Genomic DNA, 27,986 nt, shown 5'->3' on the forward strand with positions numbered 1-27,986 from the left:
TCTGGGAATTTAAAGAATATCTAATTTATATAGGCACTTATTTACCTCTGCAAACCCATTAGAACAGAACTCCTTTAAGAGACTTTGTGACTTGATTTATTGTCATTTCAATTCTACAATTTTAGCCACACATGAAAAGCAAACACAGAGAAAAAAATTTACCAGTACAAATACCATAGTTGTTTTCCTTCTTTTGGGGAATGAAATTCCTAATTGATGTGAACTCAAAATAGATAAAAACTAACACAAACTGTGTTCTGGATCTTCTTTCGCCCAGCAGGAACTAGGACTCTGTAAGACATTAATCTATCTACAGAGATCACCAAATTCCCAATTATTGTTGCTACCAACTGGAAATAACTTGTCATCTATAAATGAGCCAAAAAGAAAAGCCAATTATTAGAGAGTAGGATTAAAATCAGAAAAACAAAGATTTCACAAAGTTTTGTTGCCACTTCCAAACCACCTGTGGGAGCCAAGAAAAAGTGCCTGGGGTTGGCTCCCTGTGAGAGTCACTGTTCCTGATGACTTCAGGTGACTCTTGGTGAGTCCTCAAAAGCTGCTAAAAGGTGATAAATATAAAGTGAGCACATGTCAAAGACTGTCTTTAGCTCATTAGTTAAATGAGGGAGCCAACAAGATAACATAAGCCATTCAAGGGAGACCCCAAACATGAACACATTTACAAATCAAGAATATTGAGGCCAATTTAATATGTCTGTTTCTGGGCCCCAATTCCAGTGGTTCTGAAACCTTGGGGCCATTAAGTATCTCCTGGAGACATCAAAATGCAGGTTCCCAGGCCCTGGACCCTGAACAGGTCTGGGATGAGAGACCAAGATTCTCCACCTTCAATAAGAAAAATCATCCCCCAAATGATTCTGCTGTAGGTCCACTGGAGATTTCCCTTTGGAATAATTGTTTTACAAATGAAGTCACCTTCAGCTCTCCAGACTTCAGTGATCAGTCTTCTGAATTCCCATACCACTAAGCTATCACCTTTAATAGAAGTGTAATATTGTGATGGAGGTTAAAGCAAACGGGAATCCTATCAGTCCCTCTTAGAAGGAGGGTATGCCAGCTTCTTCAGCTTAGTGCAGTGTGGTGTACAGTTTGTGTACTAGGAATTTGGTTGGGTTTTTGTTTGTTTGTTTGTTTGGTACCGAGATTTGGACTAATGGCCTCACACTTGCTAGGCAGGCGCTCTACCACTTGAGCCACTGTGCCACCCAAAATAGAGTCTCACTAACCATTTGCCTGTGCTGGCTTTGAACCTCGACCCTCCTTATCTCTGCCTCCCGATTAGCTAGGATTATAGGCATGAGCCACAAGCGCCTGGCTAGGAATTTGTTGTGATTCACAGTTCTTCGCTTTTCTTCCTATTGTGTAAGAGAGTCACAAGTTTATTGCAAATAGTCTCCAAGTTTCTGAGTTTCTGGCTTCAATAAAATAGATCTACCTTAATGAAAGTTCTGTACCCAAGGATAAGCTTTGTTCAGTTATTCATTTATGTATTGATTTATTCATTTGTTTACTTACTTAACAATGTCTCTTGTCCTTAAAAGGGCTTGGCTCTAGCCTTGCTAAGACAGTGTGAGTTTTAGGAATTACAAATTAGTCGCTTTAGTACTAACTGTGTTGCTCTGTTACACTCAAATAACCTGCTTGGGCATTCATATCTTTGGGTGATATGAGAAATCTCTAAAGATAACTCCTTTTATACAATATGACTGATTATAATAGGGGCATTGTTTCAAGCAAACAGATTCTTTTCTTTCAGAAGAAAGAATTCCCTTACTTATTAAGAATGTGTGCCTGATTTCTGTGAATTTTAAAGAGTAACAATATCACCAATGATCAAAAGTATCATAAGTATAAAGAAATTTTAGTTTGCCTTGAAATTATATTCCTTAAAAATGAAATTACCTTATTTCATATTACTGCCATTTTAATGACATTTTTCCTTGGGTTAGAATTTTGAGCTTAAATGAATGCATATTGATGTTATTTTTTTTCATGCAAAGGATCAAGGTAGTATCCTTGGTAATACCATAAGGAATTGAGTAAGTTACACTTGTGAAATCTACAAGTGCTCAGACTGTAGAATTGTGTGGAGTTAAACTCATATTCTGTTTACCTTCCTTTTTAGGGATTTTAAGTATGTTACAACGAGGACTGATTCCTCCAACAGCAAGGATTACCTTTCAGAATCCACCCATTAAACCCAAAGCAGTGCCTCTGCATCGTTTTGATGAAGCCCATAAGATTACACCTGCAGGTAAGACATTCTTGCCTATGTATGCTTAGCTGGTATTATACAGAAATTGTTCCCTCCCCAAAAATGTAGCCAATTTTTATCCTCAATAGTAGGATAAGATGAAGATTCTAAACATTGTGAGTTTCACTCCAGTGAATAAAGTAACTTTGTCATCTTTGTAAAGTAGAACATTGGTATTTTCAAGGAGCTTACAGTTTGGTTGAGGTAACAGGACAGATACAATAAAGATATGTAAAATTCAAAGTAGCATAGAATAAAATTGGATGCTGAAGGAGTTTAGAGGAACAATTGCTGAGAGGGGAGCTAATGGAAGGCAGCTTCAGAGGAGGCTGGATGGAATGGGTGCTTTAGGACAGCACCTACACCTTCCCTACCAGCTCTGGGGCCTCAGGAAAACCGTTTACTTCCTCTGGGTTTCTGCTTCCCCAGTTATAAAATGAGGAGTTTGGGGCTAAATTAATTCATTTGTTCAACCAATATTTGTTGAATGCTTGCTGGTCCAACTTAGCATTTAGGTGCTAGAGATCCATCAGAGGGTAAGCCAAATAATGTTTTTGCTCTAATGGTACCTCTGTCCTAGTGGGAGCCACAGGCCATAAGCAGGGAAGGAAATGAGAATTTAAGCTAATGGTAGGTGCTAGAAATAAAACAATATGGGTCAGAGAGTGAGAGGGGGCTATTTGCTTATGAGGGAAGGGTCAGAAAATATCTTTCAGAAGAGGTATGAAGCTTAAACTGAGGTCTAAATGATAAGAAAGGCCAGTCATGTAAACATGTAAGGAAAAGCATTCAAAATATAGACCAGATGGGGACAAAGGCCCTAAGGACTAAGGAGCAAATGAATAAGAAACCAGGCCATGAGCAAGGTAGAGGAAGAGAGAGATCATATGATATCCCCTAATGCAGAGTCTACACATTGTCCTCAATATTCATTGTCCCCCACCTCTGCAGGAGTGGGGTTGTGGGTGAAACATATCAGCTTGACTCACATTTCCCAGGCTTCCTTGCATCTAGGTGTACCATGTGACCAGAGTTTGAGAATGTTGGCAGAAATGCAAAGGGAAGGTTCTGGGCTGTACCCTTAAGAGAAAAGGAACAAGCCCCTTCCTTTTCTCTCCTTCTCTCTGGCTAGCTGGAATGCAGAGGTGACAATGAGAGATGGGCAAACACTTTGGAGACAGAGATGGAACTCCATGTTGGGATTGGCAGAGCTACTTGACCAACCCAAGACTCTTCCTTTAGACTATGTGTGTAAGAGAGAAAGAAACTTTAATTTGTTTAAATCACTCAGTGTGAGGCAGGATAGAGGAGGAACAGGGGAAATGAAATGCAAGTATTTACATATAAACACTGCATGAATGTGTAACCTGACTACAAGTACAAGAGCATTTTCTTTAAGCTTCGCACTCCTTCATTGAGCAATAATAAGCAGTACAAAAGATGACCTCTCCTCCCCACCTCATCCTTGCTTCAGGTCCAGCACACACATCTTCAAGAAAACCACTGGGTACACTCCCCTCCCTTGATCTGAAGGGTGGTCATTAAAAGTTACAAGAAGCAGAAGTCTGTGTTGCAAGGACCAGAAATTAACCACCTTCTCAGACAATGTCTCTAGGCTGCACTGATAATGTCAGGGCACTCTAGCAGCAGAAATAAGTAGGATGTACCAGGTGCCTAGAACAAGGGTGATCACAGATCCTAGGAATATTTCACAGGATTCCTGTCTCACTTTGTAGCATTTATACCCTGTAAAAGCAGCTCCTGTGATCTTCCCCATGTGCCATGCCTTGCAACAAGGCACACATGTGCTTCCTGCTTTACTTGCTGAATCGATCTCTCTCAATCTCTTACCATGCATCCCCAGTTGTTTTGTTTTGTTTTTCTGTTAAGGAAAATCCAAGGACCAAGTTGAAGACCTCCTCCTTCTTTTTGGGGAACCTTGTCAAGACCCTCACCAACCCCCAGTAACAAGTGTACCTTAAGATCTTTACTTTTAAAACATCTCAGACTATACCAGGACCTATGGAATCCCTCCAAACATGGCAAGGAGTCGGAGTTAATCCTAATTACGAGATACTGCTGAAAGGTTTTTACAGGACAATGAGATGACCTGATTTTTGTTTTAATAAGACCATTCTGACTATTTTGCCAATAATGAATCACAGTGGTGCATGAGTGAAAGAAGATGAGTTAAAAGCCTCATCAGCTTAGAGGTGGAGCCATGAGGATGTGCTGATAGATGGGAGTAATGGAAAGAAAGGCATCAGGATATATGTGTATGGATGTTTTAGTAAATATATATGAATAGGACCCAATTTTGAATCTGTTCTAGTGCTGTAGAGAATTTCAGTGTTTTATACTATAGGGCTATTTAAACCAATACTCTACTGTGAATATTCTTGTATATGTCTTTTTCTTTTTTACAGTATTGTGGATCAAATTCTGGCCTTGTGCATACTAGGCCAAGCCCTCTACTACTAGGCTACATCCCCAGCCCTTGTACATGTCTTGTAATACACATATGTATGCAATAGATCACAGAGTCACAGGGAATGTATAAGCTCAGATTTATAGATTTTCATAGATTTTTGCCAAACAATTTTTCAAAGTAGTGTTACTGGCTTATTTTCCTATTAGCAGTATATGACCATTCCAGAATATTCATCATTGTCAACACCTGATACTTCACTTTTTTACATTTTAGCCATCCTGAAGCATCTGTTGTGGTATTTCTCTGTGGATTTAATTTTACTTCCCTGATAACCCATAATACTGAAAAAAATTTATGAGTGTACTCATCATTTGAATATCTTCTTTTATGATGTGATTTCAAACATTAACCTTTTTATTTTAAATTACATTGCCTTTTTTCTTAGTGATGTATAGGAATTACCTATATATTCTGAATATAAAACTTTTATCAGTAACATGTATAGCAAATAACTTTTCCTACTCTGTGACTTGACATTTTGCCCTCTTGTTGTCTTCTTTAAGGTAAACTTTTAATATTGGGATAATTATTCACATGAGGTTTACAAAAAATAATACAGAGAGCTCCTTTACACTCCTTACAGTTTCGCCTAACAGGAACATATTGCAACATTATAGTACAATGTCACAACTAGGATACTGACCCAGTCAAGATACAAATACCTCTGTCATCACAAGTGCTCTTCATGTTGTCCTCTTAGAGCTAAACCCACTTCCTTCCACTCCCAGACCTCCTTCATCCCTGGACATCAATAATCTACTCTCCAGTTCTGTAATTTTGTCATTTCAAGAATGTCCCATAAATGAAATCACATAGTGTATAACCTTTTGAGATTTTTTTTTTTCAGGCAGCATAATTATCAGGAATTATCAATGGTTTCTGGTGGATGTGAGGGCGATCTGGCTGACATCTGTTGATTGATCACCAGAGTTGATTTGGCTGATCTGGCTGGCTAGTTGGGTGTCCCCTTCCTCCCTCACCATTCCTTGTGTGTCCCTCCTGAAGCTGTGTGCTCTGTCGAAGAGGACGACCATCCCCAATAGAGGAGGACCATTCTTCAGTCAAGGGTGTATGAGCAGCTGCACTTCCCTGCTAGACCCTCCAAACAAGCTCTCAGTGGTTTCTGGTTTACTGCTCAGTAGAATTCCACTTTAAAATACAACAGTTGTTAAACCATTCACCTGTTGAAGGGCATTTGGGTTGCTTCCAGTTTAGGGGTACTGATAATAAAGCTGCTCTAAGCATTCCCGCACAGGTTTTTGTATTAAACATACATTTCCATTCCTTTAAGCTAAATGCCCGGGAGTGTAATTGCTGGGTCGTATGGTACTTAGGTGTTTCTTTCTTTCTCTCTCTTTTTTTTTTTATTATTGTTGTGCTGGGTGCAGGTACATTGTAGCATTTACAAAGGTTCTTAGGGTGTATCAAATATATCATAGTTGAATTCCTCCCCTCCATTGCTCACCCCATCCCTGCTCTCGATTCCTAGAACAGTTTCAACGGGTATCGTTTTTGCATTTACATACATGTGTACACGTTCATCCTTCTACCCCTTTCCCTGCTACATCCCCACTCCCAGACTGCCACCCCTGTCCATGGGCAGAACCTGTTCTACCCTCCTGTTCTCCAATTTTGTAGAAGAAAAAACATAAAAGATAAAAACAAGAAACAAGATGTTTTTGCTAGTTTTAGATAAATATGCTATACAGGGCGTTTCCTTGTGTCGTTTCCATGTATGTATGGATTGCAAACCCAGTTGATTCACCTCTTCCAGTCCTCTTCACTCCTCCCTAGTCTGCTTCCCGTGGTGGCCCAGCCAGCCAGTTTAAAATTTCTGTATTCATTCCTGCACAGTGAGCACATCAACCACATTCAAGTTTTTAGTTTCCTTCCCTGTCCTATCCCTCCCTTGCACAGTCTCCCCTTAGTGTGACCCCTGTCCCATAACATTGCTGCATTTGTTTTAGGTCTAAAGTCTGCATATGAGGGAGAACATGCAGCTTTTGGCCTTCTGAGCCTGGCTAACTTCACATAATATGATGTTCTCCAATTCCATCCATTTACCTGTGAATGACAAAATTTCATTCTTCTTTGTGGCTGAATAAAATTCCATTGTGTATAAATACCACATTTTCTTAATTCATTCATCAGTAGTAGAGCATCCTGGCTGTTTCTGTAGAGTGGCTATTGTGAATAGTGCTGTGAAAACATGGGTGTGCAGGTGCCTTTGTTGTAACTTGACTCACATTCCTTCGGGTACATTCCTAAGAGTATTGATGGACCATATGGCAGATCTATTTCTGGTTTTTTAAGAAGCCTCCATATTGTTTTCCATAGTGGTTGTACTAGCTTCTATTCCCACCAGCAGTGTATGAGAGTTCCTTTTGCCCTTCATCCTCCTCAACATTTGTTGATGGTGGTTTTCTTGATGGTAGCTATTCTAACAGGAGTGAGGTGGAATCTTAGTGTGGTTTTGATTTGCATTTCCTTTATGGCCAGGGATGGTGAGCATTTTTTCATGTGTTTTTTAGCCATTTGGATTTCTTCCTTTGAAAAAGTTCTGTTCAGTTCAGTTGTCCATTTCTTTATTAGGTCATTGATTTTTTGGGAGTTTAGTTTTTGAGCTCCCTGTATATTCTTGTTTTCAGTCCCTTGTTTGATGTATAGCTACCATCACTTTAGAGACCATTTCTTTTGCTGTGCAGAAGCTATTTAATTTCATGTAGTCCCATTTGTCAATCCTTTCTCTTAGTTGCTGAGCCTCTTGTGTTCTATTGTGGAAGTCCTTGCCTATGCCTATTGCTTCCAATATATTCTCTCCTCTTTCCTGTACTAGCTTCAAGGTTTCAGGTCTGATATTAAGGTCCTTAATCCACTTTGAATTGATACTTGTACAGGGTGATAAACATGGATCTAGTTTCAGTTTTCTGCAGGCAGATATTCAGTTTTGCCAGCAACATTTGTTGAAGAGGCTGTCTTTTCTCCAACATACGTTTTTGGCACCTTTGTCAAAAATTAGGTGGGCATAGCTGTATGGATTCATATCTGGGTCCACTATTCTGTTCCACTGGTCTTCATGTCTGTTTTTGTGCCAGTACTATGCTTTTTTTATTGCTACATCTCTGTAGTATAGTTTGAAGTTGGGTATTGTGAAACCTACAGCAATGCTCTTTTTGCTAAGCATTGCCTTGGCTATTTGCAGTCTCTTGTATTTCCAAATGAACTTTAGGGTAGATTTTTCACTCTCTGTGAAGAGTGTCATTAGTATTTTGATGGGAATTGCATTGAACATGTAGATTGCATTTGGTAATATAGCCATTTTTACCATGTTGATTCTGCCAATCCATGAGCACAGGAGATCTTTCCACCTTCTACAGTCTTCATTGATCTCTTTCTTCAATGGTTTGTTCTCCTTGTAGAGGTCATTCATACCTTTGTTAAGATTATTCCTAGGTATTTGATTTCTTTTGAGGCTATTGTAAATGGTATTGTTTTCCTATATTCTTTCTCAATCTTTTCATTTTTGGTGTCCTGAAAGGCTACTGATTCTTGTAAATTGATTTTGTATCCTGATACTTTGCTGAAGCTGTTTATGTTGTCTAGGAGATTTTTGGTGGAGTTTTTCAGATCTTTTAGGTATAAGATCATGTCATCTGCGAATAGGGGTAGTTTGACTTCTTCTTCACCTATTTGTATTCCTTTTATTTCTTCTTCCTGCCTTACTGCTCTGACTAGGAATTCCAGGACTATATTGAACAGGAGTGGAGAGAGTGGGCACCCTTGTCTCATTCCTAACTTTAGAGGAAATGGTTTCAGCTTTTCCCCATTAAGTATGATGTTGGCTATAAATTTGATATATATATAGCCTGTATTATGTTGAGGTACATTCCTTCTATTCCTAGTTTCATCAGCGCTTTTATCATGAAATGGTGTTTAATTTTATCAAAGGCTTTTGCTGCATCTATTGAGATGATTATGAAGTTTTTGTCTTTGCTTCTTTTAATATGCTGTATTACATTAAATGATTTGTGTATGTTGAACCATCCCTGCATCCCTGGGAAGAAGCCAACTTGGTCATGGTGAATGATCTTTCTGATATGTTGTTGGATTTGGTTTGTCGTTATTTTATTGAGGATTTTTGCATCAATGTTCATTAAGGAGATTGGCCTATAGTTCTCTGTTTTTTGGATGTGTCCTTGTCTGGTAATGGAATGAGTATGATACTGGCTTCATAAAATGAGTTAATTAGTGTTTCTTCCCTTTCTATTTCATGGAAAAGTTTAAGTAGTATTGGTATTAGTTCTTCTTTAAAAGTCTGGTAGAATTCAGCAGAGAATCTATCAGGCCCTGGACTTTTCTTTTTGGGGAAACTCTATTGCTGCTTCAATTTCATTTTGTGTTGTAGATCTGCTTAGGTGATTAATATCCTCTTGGTTCAGTTTTGAATGGTCATATGTGTCTAGAAATTTGTCCATTTCTTCTAGATATTCCAATTTATTTGATTATTGGTTCTCAAAGTAGTCCCTTATGATTTCTTGGATTTCCTTGGTGTTTATTGTTATCTTCTTTTTTAAATTTCTAATTGTATTAATTTGGGTTTTTTCCTCCTCATTTTGGTCAGATTTGCCAGGGGTTTGTCAATCTTGTTTATTTTTTCAAAGAGAGAGCTTTTTGTTTTGTTGATTTTTCATATGGTTTTTTTGGTCTCTTATTTCATTGATTTTGGCCCTTCATTTTATTAGTTCTCTCCTTCTGCTTGTTTTGGGTTTAGCTTGTTCTTGTTTTTCTAGGAGCTTGAGATGTAGCATTAGGTCATTTATTTCAGATCTTTCTGTGTTTTTAGTATATTCACTCATGGCTATAAACTTTCCTGTTAGGACTGCTTTTGCTGTATCCCCTAAGTTCTGATAGGTTGTATTTCATTTTCATTCACTTCCAGGAACTTTTTTATTTTCTCCCTTATTTCTTCTATGACTCACTGATTGTTGAGCAACATGTTCTTCAGCCTCCAATTATTTGCATATTTTCTGCTGCTGCTTTTGTTGTTGTCCAGTTTTATTGCATTGTGATCAGATAGTATGCAGTGGGTTATTTCAATTTTGTTATATTTGTTGAGACTTGCTTTGTGCCCTAAGATATGGTCTATTTTGGAGAAAGTTTAATGGGCTGCTGAGAAGAATATATATTGTGCTGTTGCAGGATGGAATACTCTGTAGACATCTGTCAGTTCCATTATATCTATGGTTTCATTTAGTTCTAGGATTTCTTTGTTGATTTCTCGTCTGGATGACCTATCTATTGGTGATAGAGGGATATTAAAGTCTCAAACTACCACTGTGTTGGGGTCTATATGTGGTTTTAAGTCCTTTAGTGTATGTTTGATGAAGTTGGGTGCACTGACATTGGATGCATTTATAAGTTGATAATTGTTATTTCCTCTTGATGTATTGCTCCTTTTATTAGTATGAAGTGACTTTCTTCATCTCATTTGAATAATTTAAGTTTGAAGTCTACTTTATCTGATTTAAGTATTGCTACTCCTGCCTGTTTTCAGGGACCACTAGCTTGGTAAATCTTCTTGCCTTTCACCCTAAGCTAGTGTTTGTTTCTGTCAATAAGGTGGGTCTCTTGTAAACAACAGATTGTGAGGTCTTCCTTTCTAATCCATTTTGCCAAATGGTGTCTTTTGATGGGGGAGCTGGGTCCATTAACATTCAGTGTTAGTATTGACAGGTATGTGGTGATTCCTGCCATTTAGTTGTTAAGGATTTGAGTGTGTGCAGCCAATTCAGTGCTATTCTGAGTGCTTGTCTGTTCTTCTCATAAGGTTTAATCCTTCCCATCCTTTCATGGTTGTTTGTTTTTGTCTTCTGTGTGTAGGATTCCTTTCAGAATCTTCTGTAGTGGTGGCTTGGTGGTCATATAGTTTTAGTTTCTATTTATCATGGAAGATTTTTATTTCTCCATCAATTTTGAATGATAGTTTTGCTGGGTAGACTATCCTAGGGCTGAAATTGTTTTCTTTCAGTGCTCGAAATAACCTCACGCCATGCCCTTCTTGCTTTTAAGATTTCAATTGAGACGTCTGCTGTTATTTACATGGGTTTACCTTTATATGTTATTTGTTTTTTCTATCTTACAGCCTTCAATATTCTTTCTCTATCCTCTGTGCTAGTTGTTTTAATGATAATATGCTGTGGAGAGGTTGTATTTTTGTCAAGCCTGTTTGGTGTCCTGGAGGCTTCCTGTATCTGAATGAACAACTCTTTCTTGAGATTTGGGGAATTTTCTGCTATTACTTTGTTGAATATATTATGTATCCCTTTGGCTTGCACCTCTTCTCCTTCTTTGATGGCCATGATTTGTGGGTTTGGTCTTTTGATGGAGTGGCTGAGTTCTTGTGTATTCCTTTTGCAGGTTTTGAGTCTTTTGTCTAAGAGTTCTTCTGTTTTTTTTCTTTAAATATCTATTTTGTCTTCAGGTCTTGAGATTCTGTCTTCTACTTGTTCTAGTCTTATGGAGTGGCTTTCCCCTGTATTTTTTATTTGATTTAAGGAAATTTTTATTTCCAGGGTTTCTGTTTGATTCTTTTTTCTGAGGTTTTCCATATCATTGTTAAATTTCTCTTTTATATCTTGTGTTGTCTTCTTTATTTCATATATCTCTTTTTTATAGTCTCCTTTGTTTCACTTTGGAGTTTGTTATCCTCTCTCAGTTCATTTAGTTGTTTCTGTGTCTTCTCAAGTTTTTTATTTGTAGTGTCTTGATATTGTTTGAGTTCATCCTGTACATTCTGTTTAACCATCTCTTATAGCTTCTCCATGACTAGCTTAGTGATCTCATTCATAATTTCTTCTTTGAGAGATGTTTTTATATACATCATTGAGCTCATTGGTCATATTTAGCATCATCCTGTTGGGGTCAGGAACTGGGTATTCATTTTCTTCATTTCCCACTTAATCCTCTACTGAATTATTGGTCTTTTGAAGTGTAGAACTTCCTGGTCTTCTCCTCCCCATGCTTCCATGATGTGCTGAGCTCCTATGTTGTTGAGTGACTATATAGGGATTTTAGTCACCTGTTATCTTCCCCTTGACTCAATTACTGTGCTATAGCTAGCTTAGTTGTTAGCTATTTCTATTCCCTGACTTGGTGGTATAAATGATCAATAACAAATTCACTGAATCAATGCTGAACCAGTTATTTACAAAATATGTAGGGAGCCCCTTGTAATATTATCTATAAGCTGTGGAGATTGGGAGGATAATGGTTGTTTGGATAGAGGTGGATGCTTAGGTATTGAAAGAGCTGGCACTGGAGGAAGGGACAGAAAGGGGGGAGGAGGAGGGGGGAAGGGTGTGGGGGTTCTAGAGTACTAAGTCCCTAGTGCGTGTTCAGATATAGTTCAGTTGTTGTGGAGAGGGTGCTATCACCAGGGATATCTGAGGGACAGGAAGGATGGGGTAACATGTAAAATTGGTATAATAGACTATTCAGTGGGTGGTATGTTTTGAGGAGGTTGAAGTCGTGGGGGGAGAAGGAGGGGGAGGAGAGAAAGGTGAGGAGGAGAAAGGGAGATAAGATGGAAAGAGAAGAGAAAGAAAACATTGGGGGAGAGAAAAGAAAGTGGGGCAATAGAGGGCTGAGCAAGTTAGCATTGGGACAAAATGGAGGGAGGTAGGTAACAGTAAGATGGGAGATTTCAGGTTGAGGTGGTTATGCTTTTATTTTTTACAGAGGCTTTGGCCAGATCTATCCCTTCTTAAGATTGGTATGTTGGGTTGCGTGGCAATGAGTTTAGCTCTTCCCTATTGGACAGCTTTGGGGGTACTCAGCTCTAGGTGTTTGAGTCTGGGCTTCCTTACTGGAGTGTGGTCTCTGGAGTAGTCAGGTTCTCAGAAGCAATCTCATGAGGGGTTGGTAAATGAGCAGTTGCCAGCCACTTCCACTCAGAAGGCAAGCCTGCAAGTTTGAAATGAGCTTTTTTCTTGGTGAGACTGTAAGTTTCAGCTTGCTCCTGACTTTTCCAAGGCAATGCAGTGCCTAGCTTTCCCCACAGTGGCTGCTGAGTTGCCTTACTCCCACATGGGCTTTTTCAGCTCCATGTTCTGTCCCTCCCCTCCAAGCTGAGGGGAAACATTCCCTCTGTGTATTTGGTCACCAGTTTTGTCCAGAGAGGGAGCAATTAGCTCCCCAGCTGTGCTGTGTGGATCCCTCCCAAACTGTGTGTTGTGTTCACCTGGCAGGTTTGCAGATTTGCTAGGTTGAAAACAGGTCAGCTATAGGGCAGGTGGCAGACAGAGGTTTTGTGTCCATTTGTTTTTGGCTGGTCCCTATCTTCCCAGATGCTTGTGTTGTGTTATTGTTGGTGAGGTTGCAGACATACTAAGGCAGAGAGAGATGTACACAGGTGGGTGGCAGTCAGAGGTTCTGTGTCCATGTGCTCCCAGGTACTCCCAGATACTTGCAGGTCTCTTTCTGTGGTTCTCTGCATTGTATTTTAGCTTTACCGACCCAGGTGTGAGGGAATTAGGAGAGAAAAGAAAAAGAAAGAAAAGAAAAAAGTGGCGGTGGCAGGTGGCAGAGGGTTATCTGACCCTGCTCTGCTCCCATCTGTTCCTAGTGGGCTAACAGACAGGTGGGCCAGCAACCTCCATGTTTATTTTTCCACATACATTTTAACTACATCAGAAAGTGTTTTAGTTTTTGTTTCAATAATGTGTATAATTTAGAAAACTCAAGCAGAAAAGGAATATCCATTATTTTCATACAGATTTTTGCATACCTTCTTCTTTCTTACTTCCTAGTGCTCAAAGTTTCCTTCTTTATCATTTCCTTTCTGTTCAGAGTATTTCCTTTGGAAAATTTTAGAGTTCAACACATCATCTTGATTTTTTCCCTCATCTGGAAATGTCTTTATTTCCCTACTTCATTCCTGAAGGATATTTTCACAGAATATAGGATTCTGGCTTGTCAGTTCCAGAACTTGAAAAAAAGTCATCCCCCTTCTTTTTGGTCTCTGGTGAGAAATCTACTATCATTTGCATTGTTCCCCTATAGGTAAGATGTTGCTTTCCTCTTGCTGCTTTCAATATCTTTACTTTTTTAGATCAGAAGTTTGATTATAATGTGTCATGATTTGTATTTCTTTGGCTTTATCCTGTTTCCATTTGGCTCAGCTACTTGAATCTATAGGCTTATGTTTTATCAAATTTGAATACTTTTTTCAGCCTTGCCCTGTATCTTCTCTCCATTTGGGACTATGATGACACAAGCTGCAGATGTTTTGTTATACTCCCACAGGTCCTTGAGGCTCTGTCCACTGCTTTCCATTCTCACTTTTCTCTGCCATTTATGCTGCGTGGTTTCTATTTTTCTATTTTATTTCATCCACTTTCTATCGTTTCTCTGTGCCCTTCGTCTCGTTGTTGAGCGCATTTTGTATTTTAGGACTTTGTATTTGGGTTATTGTATTTTCAGTTCTTTAAAATTTCTGTTTCCTCTTTATATATTCTATTTCTTTGTGGGCACTTTATTTTTTTCCATTTGTTTCAAGCATGTTTGTAGAAGAATTTCTATAATGGCTGCTTTGTAATCCATCTTTGTCAGATAATTCTAATCTCTGTCATCTTGGTGCTAGTATATTCATTGTCTTTCTTCATTCAGGTTGAGGTCTTTCTGGTTCTAATATGTTGAGTAATTTTCCATTGAAAACTCACTACTTTGGGTATTATGAGACCCTATCTCTTATTTAAATCTATTTTAATTGGTACCTCTGAAACCTGTACTTATCCTGAATCCTTTTAAGGAGTAAGCCCAGTTAATTGTAATATGCCTGATTGCATTTGCTAATACAAGATTTTGTTGGTAATTTTTGCACTTTTGTTCATGTGAAATACTGGCCTAAGTTCCTTCCCTGTCATGTTTTTCTTAGGTTTTATTTTATTTTAAATTTGTTTTAACTGATATATACAAACATAAAAATTATGCATATCAATAGAGTACCTTGATGTTTTTGCCCCATAAATACATTGCATAATGTTTAAATCAAGTTAAGCATATTTATCTCCTCAAACATTTATCATTTCTATGCGGTAAAACTTCAAATTCTTTCTTCTAGACTTTTGCAATGTGTAGTACATTATTGTTGTTTCTAGGCATCGATTGTGCAGAGCTTCTCATTCTGACCTAAGTGTATTTGAGTCCTGCTGATCAGTATTCCCCATCCCTCCCCCTCGTTCCTCTCCCCAGCCTCTGCTATCACTATTCTACTCTTAGTTCTATGAGATCTACTCTTAGATTCCACATATGAGTGAGATCAAGCTTACATAATATATGGATCTCCAGTTCCATCCATGCTGTTGCTAATGGCAGGATTTCATTCTTTATATGGCTGAATAGTATTCCATTGTGTACGTGTACCACATTGTCTTTATCCATCCAGTTTAAGGACACTTATGTTATTTCCATATTTTGGCTGTTCTGAACAGTGCAGCAGTGAACATGGCAGTGCCACTGTCTCTTCCAAATACTCATTTCATTTCCTTTGAATACATAGTAGTGGACTGAATATATGATAGTTCTACTTTTTTTGACAGTACTGGTATTTGAACTTAGGGCTTCACGCTTGTGAGGCGAGTGCTCTACCACTTGACCCACACCTCCAACCCTTTTTGCACTGGTTATTTTGGAGCTAGGGTCTCACTTTTTGCCCAGGCCTTCTGGACCATGATCCACCTATTTTACACTTCCTGCATTTTGAGTTGTTTTTGCAATTGGTGAGAGGTAGGGGTCTAGCTTCATCGTTCTGCATGTGGATATCTAAGTTTCCTGGCACTATTTATTGAAAAGATTGTCCTTTCTCTGACGTGCATTCTTAGTACCTTTGTGGAAAACCAGTTGGCTATAAGTGTGTGGATTTACTTCCAGGCTCTCTGTTTTTATTTTTCATTGTGATAATTCCATACATGCTTACAATGTACTTTGAACAAGTTCACCTGCACCACCTTTTGCAAATGGTGCTTGGTGGGTTTCATCATGCTGTACACATGTGTATCTATAGCATACTTTGATCTTCTTCACTCCTTAGTATCCTCTCCTTTCACCTTGCCCCTTCTGCTGATCACCCCCAGGCAGTTCCCCTTTTACATTCATGTGCTGTTTTCGTCATCGTCTTCATCATCATTTTAGTTGTAAATTCTACAGATGAGTGACAGCATGTGATATTTGGCTTTTTGAGCTTGACTTATCTCACTCAACATGATGACCTCCAGTTCCTTCTGTTTTCCCGAAAATGACATAACTTCATTTTTCTTTATGGTTGAATAATATTGTGTGTGCGTGTGTGTGTGTGTGTGTTTGTATTATTTTCTTTATCCATTCATCAGTTGTTGGGCATCTCAACACAGTTTAGCTATTGTGAACAAAGCGGGTATGCAGGTATCTCGTATACAGATTTTTTTTTAACATACAGTGTACACTGGTTTGGTTCATCCCCTGCATTATTCCCCCTCTTCTTAAAATGACCTCCATAGGTTTCAATGTCCACATTGATACATGTATAGAAAGTACATCAACCATACTCTCCTTCCTTTACCCTCTTCATTTACCCTCCTTCTCCAACTAGTGCCCTCCCCTTAGCATGACCTTCCATTCCTGTCCTTCATTGTTTAAGTGTCTGCTCATTGTTCAGTGGGGCTTTGCCTTGGTATTTCACCTGTAAATACATTGTTCTTTAGTCAGTCTAGTCCTCTCTATTACTCTTCCTCACCCTTTCCCCCATTCTGTATTGTTCAGTAGTTTTCACTGCATTTTGTTCTGTCTTGTTCCTACAGAGATGTGATGTAATTCAATATTATTCATACTCTATCATTCTCTTCTTTCCCTCCTCCCCTAGTCTCCTCTAACAGTCTCACTATTAGAAAAATGTTCTGTACATATATGTATATATGATAATGCTTGGATTTGGATTTGGATCTGTCTTCCACATATGAGAGAAAACATGCAAACTGTCTTTCTGAACTTGGCTTACTTCACTAAACATGATGTTCTCCAATTCCATCCTTTAACCTGCAAATGACAAAATTTCATTCTTCTTTATGGGATATATAGGTATATGTGTATATATATATATATATATCACATTTTCTTAATTCTTTCATCAGTTATATGGCATAGCTTCACTATTGTGAATGATGCTGCAATAAACATAGGTGTTCAAGTGTCTTTATGTATCCTGACTTACACTCCTTCAGATACATGCCCAAGAGTAGCATGGCAACCATCATAAGGTAGGTCTGTTTTCAGTTTTTTTGAAAAGCCTCCATACTGATTTCCATATTGGTTGCACTAGTTTGCAATCCCAGTGACAATGTATGAAGGTTCCTTTATCCCCACTTCTTCGCCAGCGTTTGTTGTTTGTGTTATTGATGATAGCCATTCTGACTGGGGTGAGATGGAATTTCAGTGTAGTTTTGATTTGCATTTCCTTTACAGCTAAGGATGTTGAACATTTATTCATGAATTTATTTGTCATGTGTATTTCTTCTGAGAATTTTTATTCTTATTTTATTCCATTTATTAATTGGATTATTCTTTTGCTGTTTCATTTTTTGAACTCATTGTATATTCTGAACATTAATCTTTTATCTGTTGAATAGCTGGTGAAGATTTTCTCCCATTCTGTGAGTTGTCTCAATTCTAGTAATTTTCTTGATGTGCAGAAACTTTTTAATTTGATGCAGTCCCATTTGTCAATTCTTGCTCTTATTTTCTGGGCAATTGGAGTCCTATTCAGAAAATTACCTATTCAGTAATTACCTATGCCTATATCTTCCAGAGTTTTTCCTGTAGCAGTTTCAAAGTTTTGAGGAGTTACATTAAGATCTTTGATTTATTTGGAGTTTTTTTTTTTTTGTACAGGGTGAGATAGAGGGTCTAGTTTCAGTCTTCTGCACATAGACAACTGGTTTCCTAGCATCATTTGTTGAAGAGGCTGGATTTTCTCCAGTGTATGTTTAGCTCCTTTGTCAAAGATCAGATAACTGTGGCCATGAGGTTTTATCTGGGTCTTCTATTATGTTCTATTGGTATTCATGTCTATTTTTGTGCCAGTACCATTGCTGTTTTGGTGACTATGGCTCTGTAGTATAGTCTGAAGTTAATATGGTGATACCTCCAGCATTGCTCTTTTTGCTTAGGAATACTTTGGCTACTTTGGGTCTTTTATGTTTCCATATGAATTGTAGGATTGATTTTTCTATTTCTGTGAAAAATAACATTATGATTTTGATGGGCATTGCATAATTAGTAGATTGCTTTTGGCAGTATAGCCATTTTTGCATTATTAATTCTGATAATCCATGAATGTAGGAGTCCTCTCCATCTTCTGGTGTCTTCTTTAATTTCTTTCTTCAAGTTTTTATAGCTTTCATTACAGAGTCCTTTCACCTCCTTGGTTACTCATCTTATTCCTGACTTTAGAAGAAATGGTTTCAGGTTTTCCCCATTTTGTATGATGTTGGCTGTAGCTTTGTTGTTTGCCTTTCTATGTTGAGGTGCATGCCTGCTGTTCCTAGTTTCTTCAGAGCTTTTGTCATAAAAGGATGTTGAATTTTGTCAAAGGCCTTTTCTGCATCAATTGAGGTGATGTGCTTTTTGTCCTTGATTCTCCTTATGTGCTGTGTTACATTTATTGATTTACATATGTTGAACTATCCTTGCATCCCTGAAGTGAGATCAACTTGATCATGCAGTACTGGAGATTGAACTCAGGACCCCACGCATACGAAGCAAGTGTTCCACCACTTGAGCTACACCCCTAGCTCCCAGGCTTTTGGCATATAGCAACACTACTGATTTTTGTGTATCTATTTTATATCCTGCAGTTTCACTGAATTCATTTATTAGTTATAATGGAGTTTTTGGTGGAGTTTTGGGGGTTTTCAATATATACAAGATCATGTCGTCTACAAACAGTGACAGATTGACTTCTTTTCTAATCTAGATGTCCTTTATTTCTTTCTCTTGCTTGATTGCTCTAAGAGTTCAAGAATTAGGTTGAATACAAGTGGTGAATGTGGACATCCTTGTCTTGTTCCAAATCTTAGAGAGAAAGCTTTTAACTTTCCCACATTCAGGATATGTTAGCTGTTGACTTATTAGAAGTAGCCTCTATTATGTTGAGCTACATTCTTTCTATATCTAATTTGTGCAGGGTTTTCATCATGAAGTCAAACTGAATTTTATCAAATGCTCTCTCTGCATCTATTGAGATGACCATGTAATTTTGTCCTTCATTCTGTTGATGTGGAATATCACATCTATCGACCTATATACATTGAACCATACTTGCTTCCGTCCTTGGAATGAATCCTTCTTAATCACGGTGAATAATCTTTTTAACATGCAGTTGGATTCAGTATGTTGTTGAGAATTTTTTCTATAGTTTTATTTTTTTCTTCATTCCTTTCTTTCTTTTTGATTGTTGTTGTATCTTTGGTTTTGGTGATACTGGCCTTTTACAATGTTTTTGGAAGAATTCCTTCTATTTTTTGGAACAACTTAAGAAAACTTTGTATTAGCTCTATAAATATTTAGCAGTAAATTCAGCAATGAACCTGGCTGGCCCTGGGCTCCTCTTTGATTATTTATTGTTATTTTTATTACTGATTTAATCTCATTACTTGTTATCAGACTACTATAGTTTTCTATTTCTTCTTGATCCAGTCTTGATAAGGCACAAGTGCCTATGTGTCTAGGACTTGTCCATTTCTTTAGATTATCAAATTTGTTGGCATATAGTTGTTCATAATAATCACTAATCTTTTGTATTTCTGTTGTGTCAGTTGTAAAATTTCCCTTTTTATCTCTGATTTTATTAGACTTCTGTTCTTCCTTTAGTCTAGCTTAAGAGTTTGTCTATTTTTTATCATTTTGGAGAACAAACTTTTGTTTCATTGGTCATTTTGTATTTTTTTAGTCTGCATTTCTTTTATTTCTTCTTTGAACTTTGTTATTTTTTTTAACCTTCTATTAATGTTGGGCTTACTTTGTTCTTGTTTTTCTCATTCCTTGAGCTGCAGCAAGCTTTCTACATTTTTGATGTGGGCATTGACTGCTATAAACTGCCTTCTTAGTACTGCTTTTGCTATATCCCATGGTTTTTGGCATGTTGTGTCCCCATTTTCATTTGATTCAAGAATCTTAAAAATTCAAGAATTTTTAAAATTTGCTTCTTCAGTCCTTTGAATGCTTTGGATGTTTAAAAGTAAGTTGTTTAATATCCATGTATTTATGTAGTTTCCAGAGTTGTTATTGTTTTCTAGCTTTATTGCATTGTGCTCAGAAAAGATACTATTATTTCAATTTTTTTAATTTTTGATACTTGTTTTGTGGCCTATCATATGATTTATCCTGGAGAATGTTCCATTTGCTGATGAGAAAAATGTGCATTCATTAGCTGTTGGTGGGATTGTTCTAGGGTTCAGCTTAATTCTACTGATTCTTTTTTGGTTTTTGTGGTACTGGGGTTTGAACTCAGGGCCTACACTTTGAGTCATTCCACCAGTCTTTTTGTGTGTGTGTGTGTGTGTGTGAGGGGTTTTCTTGAGATAGGGTCTTGTGAACTATTTGCCTGGGCTGTCTTCAAGCTGTAATCTTCCTGATCTCCAACTCCTGAGTAGCTAGGATTATAGACGTGAGCCACCAGCGCCCAGCCGATTCTGCTGTTTCTTGATTTTCTGTGTGAATTATTTGTCCATTGCTGAAGTGGAGTATTAAAAGTCCCCAACTATTACAGTATGTGAGTCCATCTCTCCTTGTAAGTCCATTAATATATGCTGTATATATTTGGGTACTTGATATTGGCTGCATATATATTTAGAATTGTTATTTCATGAATATTGTTATAACTGAATTGACCCTTTTATTATTATATAATGACCTTCCTTATTTTTTGTACTGATTTTGATTTGTTTATTATATCTGATATAAGTATAGCTATTCTTGCTTTCTTTTGGATTCAATTTGTGTGGAATATCCTACTCTATTCCTCCACTCTAAGGAATACTTGTCCTTAGGGTGAAGTGAGTTTCTTGTGTGTACCATGAAGTTGGGTTTTAGTTGGGTTTTTTTTTTTTTTTAATCCATTCAGTCACTTTGTGTCTTCTAATTGGAGAACCTTTGGAATGTTGGAAAGGCAGTTCTTAGAGGGAAGTTTATTGCTATGAATGCCTACATTTAAAAACCCAAGAGATGTCAAGTAAATAGTCTAATAATGAACCTCAGGGTATTAGAAGAAACAATAAGCCAAACCCAAAATTAGTAGGTGGAAACAATAAAGAGCAGGTTGGAAATTAATGACACAGAGACTAAAAGAACAATGCAAAGGATCAATGAAAAAGAGGTAGTTCTTTGCAAGATTGACAAACCCTTAGCCAGACTAATCAGACCAGAGAAAAAATCCAAATTAATAAATTAAAGATGCAAAAGGGGATATTATAACAGATACCATTGAAATCCAGAGGATCATTAGGGAATATTTTGAAAACTTATATTCCAATAAGTTGCAAAATCAAGAAAATGGGTAAATTTCTAGACATATGACATAACATTTCCTGAGGCTGAGCAATTGCTGGCCACACTGTGAGCTTAAAGCTTTGGTAGTAATGCATTGGCAAAGGGGCTTGCTCCTGGCCCACTCAGAAACTGTGGCAGGATGTCCCCAGCTCCCTGACTTGTGATTATCTCTTATTTCCAGGTCCCCAGAGTTGCTTGATTTCAAATATTAAGCTCTCTCTCAGGATGGTGCCTGGTTATAGTGCTCCGAGACATGGGAAGAGATGCAGTAGACTTCTCTAATGCTGCCATGCAGGAGGAGTCACTGTCAGACCAAATCCCCTCACTGGACTTAAGGCTTGCAGAGCACCACGTTTTTCTTGCAGCTAGGGCTGCCAGTCTGTTGTCTCTAGGGCTACCTGCAGTCTCTAAGCTTACCTATGGTTGTAGCTTTGGGTTCTGCATCCCCTAGGAAACTGGAGTTGGAGTTGCAAACTGGTTGTTTCCTGCTTTGCTCTGCATCACCTTTCTGTTTCTCTGTATTTTTAGCTCTCTTGTCACCTCTTTCTTAATTTCTAATGTTCTCCCCCTTTTTTCTCCTCAGAATAGTCTCCCCTTTATTTCCCTGACATTTCTCATTCATGGAGTTACATGGAGGAAATTTCTAACCTGCCATGTTATTCTAGAGTGATGGCCTCTAAATTCTTTTTAATTTTGCTGAGTATATTTTTCAGCTTAAGAATTTCTGTTTGATTTTTTTTTAAAGTTGCTTCCATCTGTTGGTTAGCTTCAATCTCTTTGTTAAGTTTCTCTGTTGAAGAAGTGAAGCATTTCCCTACAATTTCTTCAAGTTCATTGAGTTTCTTTATATCGGTTGCTTTAAAATTTCTGTCTGAGAGTTCTCCAATACTGATCACTGCCCCATTCAGTTTGTGGCACCTAATTTTGAGTATTAAGAGTGGTCATAGTTTCCTTAAAATTCATCATGCTTGTGTGTAACATTGGGCATTGAAGGATTAGGGATTGATTCTAATCTTCCTAATCTAGTTTTGTTTGTCTTTATCTTTCCTGAAATTTAACAGGCTGTTTACTTTCTCTGAGTCACTTCCACTATTTCAGCAGTAGAGGGCATCCAGGTCCAGATTTGCCAGGAGTCTACTGTTGGTGTGTTATCTCTGTTTCAGTACTAGAGGACAATCCAAGCCCAGGTTTATACCAAATATACTATTGGTATATTATTCAGAAAGAAACAGGAGATTATCTAGAAAGAGTAGTCTGTCCCTACAAGCCTCTCTCTGGGGCCTGAACAGGCCCAGATATCATCCACAGTTACTGGCCTGTGGTAAGGCACTCATGAATCTCAACCAGCAAAAACCCTTGTTCCTTCCTATTATTGCTTATACTCTCTCTACAACAAAATTAGAAATAAGGGCAAAATAGTTTCTGCTGGGTATTGGGGGGGGAAGAGGGAGGGGGCGGAGTGGGTGGTAAGGGAGGGGGTGGGGGCAGGGGGGAGAAATGACCCAAGCCTTGTATGCACATATGAATAATAAAAGAAAAATGAAAAAAAAAAAAAAGGCACTCATGAATTCTGCACTGCTCTGACCAGTCACTGTGAATGGACCATCTCCACGCTTCTATGGCACAACTGTGGCCACCAGTGGTACCAAAATGTGTCACAACCTGAGCCGATAGCCTGCCATGATCAGCATAACCCTGGGGTAGGACCAAAGCCCACACTGCTAAGGGCTGCCTATTGCTGAGGTGGACTTATGACCTAACACTGTAGAAACCAGTCACAGGTGATACTGGCTGGAATAGAATTCTAATTGACTGTTCCAAAGGTCTGTCCACAGGCAGGGTTGGGGCCGGGGGCCAATACCAACTGTCCACGGTTAGATTTCTCCAAACTAGCACTAAATTCCAGGGTTACAGTCAGCTATCTGGCCCAATGAAGTATTATTCCAAAATTGGGGGCTAGAGGAGTGGCTTAATTGGTAAGAATGCCTGCCTAGCAAGTGTGAGACTCTGAGTTCAAACCCCAGTGCTGCCAAAAAAAAGTATATGATGGGACCAGGCATAAATGAGATGTAAATTAAAAATTCATAGAAACAGAAGACTAGAAAAAGATATACCACTCAAATAGTAATGAAAATAAAGCTGGATTTGCTCTATTAATAATAGATCAACAAGACACAAGGAATAAAGAGGCAAGTCAATGATAAAAAAGCCAGTTCAGGAAGAAAACATGCATTCCTAAATGTGTATGTACTTAACAACAACAAAATTTGGTTTTTTTTAATTCATTTATTCACATGTGCATACATTGTTTGGGCCATTTCTCCCCCCTACCTCCCCGCACCCTCTCTCTCTCCCCCACTGCCCCCCTCGCTTCCATGCAGAATCTGTTCTGTCCTTATCTCTAATTTTGTTAAAGAGAAAACATAAGCAATAATAAGAAAGACAAAGCATTTTTGCTAGTTGAGATAAGGATGGCTACACAGAGAGATTCCTAGCATTGTTTCTATGTACAAATGTGTTACATCCCAAGTTGATTCATCTCTAACTGACCTTTTCACTAGTTCCTGATCCCCTTCTCATATTGACCTCTGTCGCTTTAAGGTTTCTGTAGTAGTTCCTCTGCAGTGGGGACATCAAATACTATCATGTTTTGGGTTTCTTACCTATCCCCATACCTCCCATGTGTGCTCTCCCCTTATCATGTGACCCAAGTCCAACCTAGATCTAAAGTCTACATATGAGGGAGAACATAGGATTTTTGGTCTTCTAAGCCTGGCTAACCTCGCTCAGAATGATGTTCTCCACTTCCATCCATTTACTTGCGGATGATAAGATTTCATTCTTCTTCATGGCTGAGTAAAATTCCATTGTGTGTAAGTACTACATTTTCTTAATCCATTCGTCAGTAGTGGGGCATCTTGGCTGTTTCCATAACTTGGCTATTGTGAATAGTGCTGCAATAAATGTGGGTGTCCAGGTGCCTCTGGAGTACAACAACAACATTTAAAATACACCAAGCAAAAATAATAAAATGGAAAGAATAATGAAATCTACAATTTTAATCAGAGATTTCAACAGTCTTCTCTCAATAATCAATGAAATCAGTAAATAGACAAAAAGTTCAAGAAGACTTAACATTATCAACCAACTTTAACACATTTACAAAATAGTAAAACATAAACACAATTTATTTCAAATTATCATAAACATATAATAGTGGCCAAAATAGATCACATTCTGGACCACAAAATCTTAACAGGTTTTTAAAAAATCATGAAATCATGGTAGGTTTTCTGACCATTACAGGATTAAACTAAAAATCAGAAAAATTTACCTAGAAAATCTCACAAGTATTTGAAAATTAAACAAAACACTTCCTAAGAACCCACTGGTCAAAGAGGGAATCACAAGAGTATTTAAAAATATGTTGAATTAAACAGTAAGATGACAAAACATGTCAAAACTTCTAGGATGCAGCTAAAGTAGTACTTAAGGAAGTTTATAGCAATAAATGCTCCCTTTAGAAAAGAAATGATTTAAATTCCTCCTTTAAGAAAATGGAACAGAACATTAATTATATCCAAGCAAGAAGTAAGTAAGTAATAGAGATAAAGGTAGAAGTCAATGAAATTTTAAGATAGGAAAAGACACTTCTGAGATCATTCTATGTATCCAGAATTCTCTGATAGCACAACCAGAGAAAGTCAGACAAAATAACAGCAGCCCAACAGTCTTTGTGTAAGTAGATGCAAAAGTCCTTCAGAAAATATTAGCAAGTTGAATCCAATTGCTTTCAGGTATTTCAGTTATGTCCTCTTTCAAAAAGTACCTAAGATATTACCAATGTTCTTGTGCAATCAGTATTTGTTTATATTATTCCACACATTTACTGCTGCTTTTGCTCAAATTCCTTTCTTGTACCTCAGACCTTCAATGTGACATCAATTCCCTTATACCTAAATTCTGTTCTTTAAGTTTGCATTAGTCCACGTTTATTGATGTTAACCCTCTAAGCTGTTGATTTGCCTCAAGATGTGTGTTGGTATGTCCTTAGTTTTGAAGGAGATCTAGTTTGTACATTGCAGATATTATTCCATTGTTTTCTGGCTATCATAGCTGCCATTGAGGAATCTGTGTTCTACTGGGGAGTCCATAGTATATGTAATCATGGCACCTTTAAAAATAACTTTAAAATTTGTCTTCTCCAGTTAACCCCAGCTGCATATAAGTTCTTTTTAGCTTTGGTGTTTACAGGTTCACTTTGATCGGTCTAAGCATGTAGGCTTTTTCATTTAGCCTGCTCAGGATTTATTGGGATTCTTGAATCTGTAAGCCAATCCCTTTCATAATTTCTGGATATTTCTCATGTATTATTTGCCTGCATTTAATAGAAACCAGAAAAATAGATAATAAATGAGCTAAACTTAGTCACATTCAAGAAGATAGGAAAAGACAGCCAGACACAGTGGTATACATCTATGTATAATTCCAACACTTGGGAGGTAGAGGCAGGAGAATTGTGAGTTCAAGGTATCCTGAGCTACATAAAGAGTCCCTGTCTCAAAAAAAAAGAAAGATAAAAGCAAACTAGGAAAAAGTAAATAAATAATAAATAAAAGGCAACTTTAAAAAAATAAAAACAAGGTTGGCAGAATGGCTCAAGTGGTAAACCACCTGCCTCACAAGCATGAAGCCCTAAGTTCAAACCCAAAAAGAGAGAGAGAGAGAGAAATCAAAATAATAAAAAATAACCCAAAAGAGTTTAAAAATTAGCTCCTTGAAAAGAATAGAAATAAGCAAGCTTCTAGCAATAGTAATGAAGAAAAGATAAAACATAAGTAAATAATATTAAAATGAAAAGAATGGATAACTGCAGACACACTAGAATTTTTTTAAATCATAGTAGGATCATTTTATGCCAACACATTTAAAGAAACAAAATGAAAATTTGGGGCCTTGCTGAAGTGGTGGAGTGACTGCCTAACAAATGTAAAGCTCTGAGTTTAAACCCCAGTACTGAAAAAAAAAAGAAAGAAAACTTGCCTAGAAAAATTTAAATTCACAAAATTAACTCAAGAATAAGTAGCAAATTAAAAGAAAACAATACCATTAGGTAATGTGAATTGATTTTCAAAGCTATCTCTCTGTCTTAAGCACATACATGGATACATGCACATGCACACACACAGATGTGTTAAAAGACTTCAGGCCTTGTGTAGACAAGTTTTACCAATTTTAAAGGATCAGTTAATTCTTATTTTAGCATAGGGAGGAAAATTATTTTTATGAAACTACTATAACTTTGGCACCAAAGTTGAGTAAGGACAGTGCAAGAAAAAAAAAAAACATTTAGACCAATTCATCTAGAAAGACAGAGGAAAAAATTCTAAATAACCGTCAGTAGTATTTTAATATTCATCAGAGTAACATGGAATGTAAGAAAGATTCAACATTAGAAAAATCTAGCAATGTAATTTGCCATAGTAATAGATTAAAAAAGAAAAACCTAATAAACATCTCAACATAGGTCAAGTTGGAAAACAAAAAGTATAAAAATGATGGATACAATTCAGTGCTGAGGATGAGGGTGGAACAGAGTAGAAGAGAATTACCTGAACCTGATTATTGTTTTCAGAGCAAAAACTATTCTCAGTAGAGAAACTTCCAAAACCCTTCACTTCTGTGTCCTGGTGAAAACCAGGGACAGTTAAAGGATAATCACTGTTGCCACCACTACTGAACATTGGACTTGAAGCCCAGCACAGACAATAAGCCGAGGAATGGAAGGGAGAGAGGAAGAAGGACAGAGAGAGAAAGGAAATAGGGAGTACCAGTCAGGAATGTGTGTGACTGCAAATATCAGAAAATCACCAGTGCCTTCAGCAATGAGGAGTTGTCTCATACACAGGAAAAGGGAGTCTTGGATCAGTGGTGCCGATTAGCTGGGCTGTCATGGTTACCCTCTTCAGCTTGTTTGATTTTCTCCTCATGCTTGACCACAAGATAGCTGCTATGGATCTGGGCAGGAACAAGGAGGAAAGAGTTCTGTTGGTCTCTCCTCAGAAAGTGTACTTTCTCTTAAGTCTCACTGGTCACATGCCCACTGTTAGCCACGCGAAGACTAGGTGGTGAATGTCCAGGGATAGGGTTACATTTAGAATTAAGGACATAGTTATACTAAGTACTTAGTACGAGAAGTTATGTTCAGTCCAACCCGTTCATGAAAATTCTGTTCTTGGTAGGATATTGAAATATATTTACTATTTGAGATATGCTAAAATCACTTGCTGTTCATCTGAAATTAAAATGTAATCATATGTCCTTTACTTTTTATTGAATCTGACAACCCTAGGAACTAGGCATACTGTCCAACCCTGAAAAAAAAATTAGGATTCTAAAATCAGCACAGAAGAAAGGTGGGTAGTTACTTGGCAGTCTGGGATTAGTAACTATCACAGAAGCATGCAAATTTATCAAGAAAGACAGGCTTTTTCTTCTGACGTTACACCTGGAAAATTTTATCATAAAACTTTGTCCAGAAGGGAAATTGAGTAGCAAAATAGGCAGTGCCTCAGGATACAGTTTTATTAAAGATGGAGACACATTTATAGGGTATATGCCCCATAAAATCCAAGGGTA

The 27,986-nt window shown here is 37.6% G+C and overlaps 1 protein-coding gene across 10 annotated transcripts in view; it reads left to right on the top strand.

Annotated features, from left to right (window-relative positions):
* The window catches only part of Iqch (IQ motif containing H), a 246,002-nt gene that overhangs the window by 85,754 nt on the left and 132,262 nt on the right, over positions 1-27,986 (top strand). For all 10 annotated transcript variants that reach the window (XM_074066284.1, XM_074066275.1, XM_074066274.1 and 7 more), the window contains one exon: positions 2,150-2,278. In XM_074066284.1, the coding sequence (XP_073922385.1) occupies positions 2,150-2,278 (129 nt within the window). The remainder of the gene's footprint in view (positions 1-2,149; positions 2,279-27,986) is intronic.

This window comes from Castor canadensis, chromosome 2, assembly GCF_047511655.1.
Source record: "Castor canadensis chromosome 2, mCasCan1.hap1v2, whole genome shotgun sequence".
NCBI lineage: Eukaryota > Metazoa > Chordata > Mammalia > Rodentia > Castoridae > Castor > Castor canadensis.